Source organism: Hylobates moloch, unplaced genomic scaffold (assembly GCF_009828535.3).
Source record: "Hylobates moloch isolate HMO894 unplaced genomic scaffold, HMol_V3 SCAFFOLD_7, whole genome shotgun sequence".
NCBI lineage: Eukaryota > Metazoa > Chordata > Mammalia > Primates > Hylobatidae > Hylobates > Hylobates moloch.
Window position 1 is genome coordinate 110,564,112 of NW_026652282.1, and position 7,568 is coordinate 110,571,679.

Here is a 7,568-nt window from a genome sequence, read left to right on the forward strand (position 1 = left end):
GGGGGCCGGCAGAGCCGCAGCGTCCGGCCTCTGGGGGCGACGTCTTTAGGCCCCGCGCCGGTCCTTGGGAGCCGGGCTCGTGCGGCGGACGGTCAGGTCCCTCCGCTAGCAAACGACTGTCTGGGGCGCCTCGGTCGCTCTCCCGCTTCACGGTAGAAGGCGGCGGCGCGCGAGGGGAGCGGAGGGCAGGCCGGGTGACTGCGACGCCGCGTGCTCACCTGCTGGTCCGCGAGGCTGGGGGAGGGGGCGCCGGGGGCGAGGCCAGAGCGAGGCTGGCCAATGGGGGAGCGCATTCGGCGGCCGGCTAAATTCCCCCTGGAAAGTGAAGGGGGCTGGGGTCGAGGGGAAAGTTCGAAGCTCCGGAGCAGCGGAGGGCTTTGGTGGCGGCCAGAACCGTCCGGGGACAGTTGCAGGCACAGGGGCAAGATCGGGGGACTGGAAGACGCCAGCCGCGGCCGCCTCCGCCGGGGACGGTAGGCCCTACCCTGGCTGCCCCTCCCTTCCCGGGCCCCGCTGGGCCACTCTCCCGCCATCGCTGGCTCGACAGCGCCACCTGCTGGACGTCGGCCTCCACGTCCGGCGCGCCGGGGCCCGAAGTTCTCGGAGGCTGGGACCTCAATCTGGGAGGGGAAGGAGCTCACTCACCCCAGGTCCAGCGGCTTCAGAGCTGGAGGCAACTGCCTCTTTTGGAGTACAAGATGGGATCAGAAAGGCCTGTGACCGTCGGAATAACTTCTTGTCCCGCCCCACCCACCGGAGCTGACACTTCCACCGCACAGCCCCACCCAGGGGTGAGGAAATAGTGGCGAGGCAGTCCCTGGAAGCGGGCAGCAACAAAGGGTGGGAGTTCAGGAGTTGCATGTGGCACCTGGTGACAGCAACGCACAGCTGGCAAGCAGCCCTGGGCTCCTCGTGGACCCTGTGATCCGGGGATGTCTGTAACACTCCAGGGGCAAAGGAAGTAGCCGCCTGCAGTGTTATAGGAGCGGGCAGAAAGCCGCCTTAGCTCCCAAGTGTGGATTGTCCTCCTCCGTCTCCTCTTGCCTGCCATAGCATAGGGCAGAAGTCCCAGAATTAAAATCAGGACCCGTTCCTTCTTTCAATAAGCATTTATTAAGAACCTACTGTGTGCCAGGCACTGTGCTAGGCACTAGGGATACATCAGCGACTAACACACAGTCCCTGTCCTTGAGGCTCACAGCCTATTGGCGGGGAACCCTACATAAACACGTAATTAAGGAACTGCAGTGTGCTAAGTGGTGCCATACGAGGTATTTACAAAGTGCTGTGAGGTGGCTCAGGGCTGTAATCCCAGCACCTTGGGAGGCTGAGGTGGGCGGATCACTTGAGGTCAAGAGTTCGAGACCAGCCTGGCCAACATGGTGAAACCCTGTCTCTACTAAAAATACAAAAATTAGCCAGGCGTGGTGGCACGCAGCTGTAGTCACAGCTACTTGGGAGGCTGCGGCAGGAGAACCGCTTGAACTCGGGAGGCAGAGGCTGCAGTGACCCAAGATCGCACCACTGCACTCCAGCCTGGGCAGCGGAGGGAGACTCTTATCTCAAAAAAATAAAGAAAACAAAGTGCTGTGGGAACCCAGAGGAGGGAGTAACATATCAGCTGCTGGGAGATGAGGGTCATCTATTGACTCCTGACTCCATTAAACCAAGAAAAGGCAGAGACTTATTGCCACTTGACTCTGGTTAAAATGAACCTGTCTCCTGAGATTCTCCTCTAGCCCTCTCCCATAACTGTATCAGCACAGGTTAATCAGTTTAGCTAGTTTCACACTTGGAGTAGGAAAGAAACTGGACAGGGAAGTTGCTTTAAGGGTAGAGGATGTTCAAAATAGTAACAAATTTTGAGTGCTAAGGTGGAGGGCGGGGTCGGGGATACCATGAGGGCACTGAGCCAGGGACGGCAGGCCCAGAGCAGTGGAGCACCTGGGGTGAGTGCCTGTGCAGAGGGGAGGTCAGAGGTCACCTACCTCAAAGTTTGGTCCCCATCTCCCACCGGCTCCATCAGTAACCATTCCTTGATGCTTTGCACTGTGCCATGTTATGTGGTTGATACAGTCCCTCCCACTCCTCAAGGAGGTAATGTGCTGATTGGGGACACTAAATAGGTACAGGTCATTGAAGATTTAAGTAACAGTTTGGATTATAATAGATGTCACAGGGTGTTCATGATCAGTTGCTGAAAGAGTGGCAATTGCAATAAGTTTCAAATAGCTCACTTAGGACAGGCTGGTCTGGGGAGGCAGAGTCCATGAATCGAGTCTTGAAGGAGGGACACAATTTAATTGGTACTAGCAGGATAGGAAGGACATTCTGATTGAGCGGAACCAATCAGATCTTGAAGGATGGATTGTACTTTTTTTTTTTTTTTTTTTGAGACAGAGTCTTGCTCTGATCACCTAGGTACAATCTCGGCTCACTGCAACTTCCACCTCCAGGTTCAAGGGATTCTCTGCCTCAGCCTCCCCAGTAGCTGGGATTATAGGTGCATGCCACCAAGCCCAGTTAATTTTTGTATTTTTAGTAGAGATGGGGTTTCACCATATTGGCCATGTTGGTCTCGAACTCCTGACCTCAGGTGATCCGCCCACCTCAGCTTCCCAAAGTGCTGGGCTTACAGGCGTCAGCCACCATGCCTGGCTGTGGATGGATTTTCTTTCTTTCCTTTTCTTTCTTTTTTTTTTCGAGATGGAGTCTCACTCTGTCGCCAGGCTGGAGTGCAGTGGCGCGATCTCGGCTCATTGCAACCTCTGCCTCCCGGGTTGAAGTGTTTCTCCTGCCTCAGCCTTCCGAGTAGCTGGGACTACAGGCACACGCCACCATGCCCAGCTAATTTTTGTATTTTTAGTGGAGACGGGGTTTCACCATGTTGGCCAGGATGATCTCGATCTCTTGACCTCGTGATCTGCCTGCCTCAGCCTCACAAAGTGCTCGGATTGCAGGCATGAGCCACTGCGCATGGCCGATGGATTGTATTTCTAAAGGAAGAGATACATAGAAGGGAAGAATATTCATTAAGAAAACACAAGAGTGTGTAAATAATGTTGAGTTTGTCTGTATTGCCTAGAGCAGGTAAAAGATAAATGGAGGATCTTGGTTTCCAAGTTTAAAATGCTTAGAATATATGTAGTAGATAATAAGAGCAAAAGCACAGAGTTTGGAAATTGTAAACAGAGGCATGTTCACAGGCCAGCAAATCCATCAGTTGGACTGCAGCAGTGCCTTGGGGTATGAGTGGTGGCAGAAGGAGCAGGGTGTGTTGATCGGGGAAGTCAGTTAGGACCAAAAGTGAAGGGTCTTGATGGCAGGCCAAGGACTTGGGGCTTTGTCCTGAAGACAGGGCTGATGCTAAGCTTAAAATACTTCAGAGCTACTGCCCTGAGCTCAAGTGCTCCCCATCCCTACTCCAGGACCCCTGGACTGGCTTCAGCAGCGAAAGGGCTAAGTTTAGAATGGATTAGAGATTAAGTATTTTGAGTATCACCCCTACCTGTAGGCCAGGAAGAGTCAGTGAGGGCTTTTTATCAAAGGGCAAATGGGAGGGGTTGAGACAGATCACACTGGGAGCCCCTGTGTGTCTTGGGTAGTTTGAACTAGGGTGGAGGCTTCTGGGAATGTGGAAGAAAGGCAAGGTTTTACGGACATTGCAAACTACAAGCTGGACTTCGGGAGATGGGAGAGGGGGATGGGGGTGAAGTGAAGGCAACGATCAGACAGCTCTGAAATTTCAAACTTAAGAGGTCAGGAAAACGGTGGCACCATTGACAGAAATAGGCAAGTCATGACGGCCTTTTTGTTTGCTTGATTTTATTATTATTATTATTATTATACTTTAAGTTCTGGGATACATGTGCAGAACGTGCAGGTTTGTTACATAGGTATACGTGTGCTATGGTGGTTTGCTGCACCCATCAACCCGTCATCTTGGAAAGGTTTTTTGTGAGCATGGAAATAATTTAAAAATCCATTGTTGGCCAGGGGTGGTTGCTCACGCCTGCAATCCCAGCACTTTGGGAGGCCAAGGTGGGTGGATCACTTGAGGCCAGGAGTTCGAGACCAGCCTGGCCAAAATGGTGAAACCCTGGCTCTAATGAAAATACAAAAATTAGCTGGGCATGGTGGCATGTGCTTGTACTCCCAGCTACTCAGGAGGCTGAGGCAGGAGAATCACTTGAGCCTGGGAGGCAGAGGTTGCAGTGAACCGAGATCGCACCACTGCACTCCAGCCGACAGAGCAAGACTCTGACTCAAAAAAACAAAACAAAACAAAACAAAACAAAACAAAACAAAACAAAAAAAACCACTGTTGATAGAGGGGCTATCTTTAAGGAGCTGACAAGCATCCACGTGGAAATGTCCAGCAGATCGCTGGAAATGTGAGCCAGGAGCTTAAAAGAAAGGTTGGGACTGGAGCTCTAGATTTAGGACCCATCTCCGAGGAGCCAAAATGAGCCCTAAATGGATGAGATTCTTGAGCAGCCACGTTGGAAGTGGTAGGTGAAGAACCAGCCCCGGAAAGGGTGATGGGGGACGCAGGAAAGCCCAGCTAGTGTGGGCTCACGGGGGCCGGAGAACTGTGAAGAAGACATTTGATTTCACCATGAGGTCATTGATGACCTTCCAGCAATGAGTTCCCATGGAGCTGGAGTAGGGGTGGCAGAAACCAGATTTCAGGTGGGGGCGGAGCTACCCCAACCCATGCAGCACCTTTGTGCAAAATGTTTTTTTAATGTTGACCCTTTATCAAGATGCTTACTTTCAACCATCAGGAAACTGTCATAATAAACTGATTTTATTAGAAAAAGGCACTTTAATGCCAACTGCTGGAAACACGCATAGTAAATACATTTGCACAACCAAACACAGTGCCCTCCAGGGGGCAGGGAGAAGAAGAGTGGGAGAGGGTGATAGTTGGCTTGGCAAAGAAGAGAAGAGCGAGAGCGCGGCCAGGGGAGGTAGTTAGGTCAAGTGGATGGTTTTGTACCAAGGACACAGCAAAGGTCCTCGGGCACTGATTCACATTACCCAAAGTCACCAGATAATAGAGTTGTTTCCGTGGCTGACATTTCTTAGCCTTGCCCTCAAACTTGGCAGGAGGGAGGCAAGCTCTTTTAAAGAAGGGAGAGGGGAGGAGATCCAGGCAATTGGCCTAGGGGTTGGCTTTGAGAGAGAATGGGTTGACCCTTCCTCGGAAAGAGGGAAGGGGGAAGCAGGGAGCCACGCAGAGAGAGAGGTGCCACGGGAACTCCTGGCTGCCGACTCCCGTCTTCTTGGTGAAGGAGTCAGGGTTAGGTGTGAAAGTGGGAGATGAGGGGCTTTGGTCCACCCAAGGAGGTCTGCTGCAGTCATCATAGAGGCAGGCTGGTCCGCCTTCGCGGTGAGTTGCAGGCAGGCTGAGCAGCAGAAACCATGTGGTAGGTGCCCATGCTTGAGCAGGAATGGGGGTGGACCCCATCTAGCTCGCTGCCGGACTAGCCCCAGTGACGCCTGACAGCTGGAAAATGTCAAAAAGTAATCAAGAGGGAGCCCAGGATCGGGGAAGTAGGCTGTGGTGTCAGCAAAGGCTATTGTCTGGCGGGGGGCCGGTATCACACAAACAGCCCAAGCCCTAGGCACAAATATTCAATGAATTCAGCTCTGGGGGCTTTGTGGCTAGCTCTGAGGCTGGAGGGCACTTCACCCCCATCTAAATCCTTCAGCAAAGCACTCTGGGGTGGCCCAAGATTCCAGCCTGACTGCAAGGTGACTGTGGTTGCTAACACGGCAAACTCCAGGAAGAGTACCTTGGTCCAGCCACTGAGGGCTGCTCCCAGAGCTGACTTCCCTTCCCTCTCCTCGTGGTTTTACCCTACTCGGCCTTCGTGTCCCTGAGGAGCGCATCTTCCCCAATGTGCATGCGCATCAAAGCGTTCCTACTCTGCACTTGTTCCAGCTCTACAACATCTCCAGATTCGGGGGATCAAATTTGTACCCCATAGTCTCAGAGCAACTGAATCTCGGCATGAACAAAGGGAATTAGAGAATGCTTTTCCTTAAAAACAAAATCCTTATCCCTGTGGCTGATCCACGGAGACATACACACACCCTTGGAGACAAGACCTCATAGCTACAGCCCTGTCCTCCCCAAAGAAACTAAGATAGAGACCAACAAGTACACACAAGTACATACAGGGATATTCACATATGGGGTAGTAAATTCCCTGTGTAGGGAATGCAGCCAGTGAGATAGAGCCAGGTAGAAGGGCTCTTCTCACAAAGCTGCTGCACAAACCCTGGCCACAAACTTCTGCCTGGCTCAAGGCTTTTTCCCTCCATCACCAAGTCAGCCCGTTATGCTGCCAAAAGCATATGCCCTAGTGCTCTTGAAGGCCATAGTCTGATGCCAGGGATGCTTAAGCTGGGCACTGTTTGGCCACAGTGACACCAGGCAGGGCCAGGGGACTTGGGGTCAAGTGTATTGACATCCCACTGAAATGCAGGGGCAGGTGTGCTACTGAAGTCGGTCCCTATGAAAATGCTGCTCAATTTTGCCTGGTGGGTCACACTTGCCCTGACCCCTTTGCTTATATGTCATGGGGCTCCATCTTAATGAGGGAAGTAGGGTTGAATGGGGAGAAGGGGGCTGGGGTGGGGGATCTTGTCAGAAGGCTCCCAGATGTGGTCACACTAGGCTCAGCCATCAACAGGGACCCTGAGCCTGAGGAGAGCTCAAGTTCAGCCACTGGGGTCAGCCCAACAGTGGGGCGGCTGGGAGGAGACAAAGTCTGGTTGCCCAGAAGGCTCGGATTGTGGGAACCCCTGGAAACCACCTGGGTTGGAAGTGGCTGAAGATGAGCCTGATCTCTCAGGAGCTCCCTCAGGGTCTCTTCAGGAACCAGCAGCCCCTCCATGGGGGCCCCCGTCACCATACCCTGAACATAGGAGGAGGACCTCAGTGGCCCCTCCTTGACCCCAGGGGCTGCTGTAGTGCCAGAAGTCCTGATGAAGGCAGCAATGACAGTCCCAGGGGGCTGAGAGCTGGGCCCTGCTGGTCCAGCCCCTGTGACCGTGGGTGGCGCTGGGTTGGTCGGACGGTTGGCCCCAGCCAGAAGTTGGGGGAGGCCACTGAGAATCAGTGGAGCCCCTGGGGCTGCCACCTGGCTGTCTTGGAAACTGGCGTTCAGGGGAAAGAGGCCTGCAAAGTGAAGGTGTCCTTGAAAGTAGAGGCCGCTGGAACACTCTGGAGAACGAGCTGAGTGGGAGCAGTAGTACTGGCAGGAGGCCCGTTGGTCAGCACCGTGGTCAGTGGGATCGTCTGCAGGGTCAGGGCCGAGCCTGACCCCACGGGGGCCACTCCTAGGTGGATGTTGCTGGGCATTGAAGACGCACTGAGAAGAAACAGAGAACAGAGTTCGTTAAGGCAGGAGGTGTCCCTCAGCTGGTTAGGAAGGAGGGCACGAGAGGAATGGAGCTGAAGGTGTTTGTCGATTTATTTGCTGTTTGTTATTGGTTTTTTTCTTTTTCTAGAGACAGGGTCTCACTCTGCTGCCTGGGCAGGAGTGCAGTGACAC

The 7,568-nt window shown here is 53.4% G+C and overlaps 1 protein-coding gene across 1 annotated transcript in view; it reads right to left on the reverse strand.

Moving 5' to 3' along the window:
* Positions 1-4,792: 4,792 nt before the first annotated feature.
* The window catches only part of LOC116811188 (ETS-related transcription factor Elf-4-like), a 51,026-nt gene continuing 48,250 nt past the window's right edge, over positions 4,793-7,568 (reverse strand). The window contains 2 exon segments of the mRNA XM_058441354.1: positions 4,793-7,189; positions 7,192-7,385. Coding sequence (XP_058297337.1) covers positions 6,582-7,189; positions 7,192-7,385 — 802 coding nt within the window. The 3' untranslated portion in view covers positions 4,793-6,581.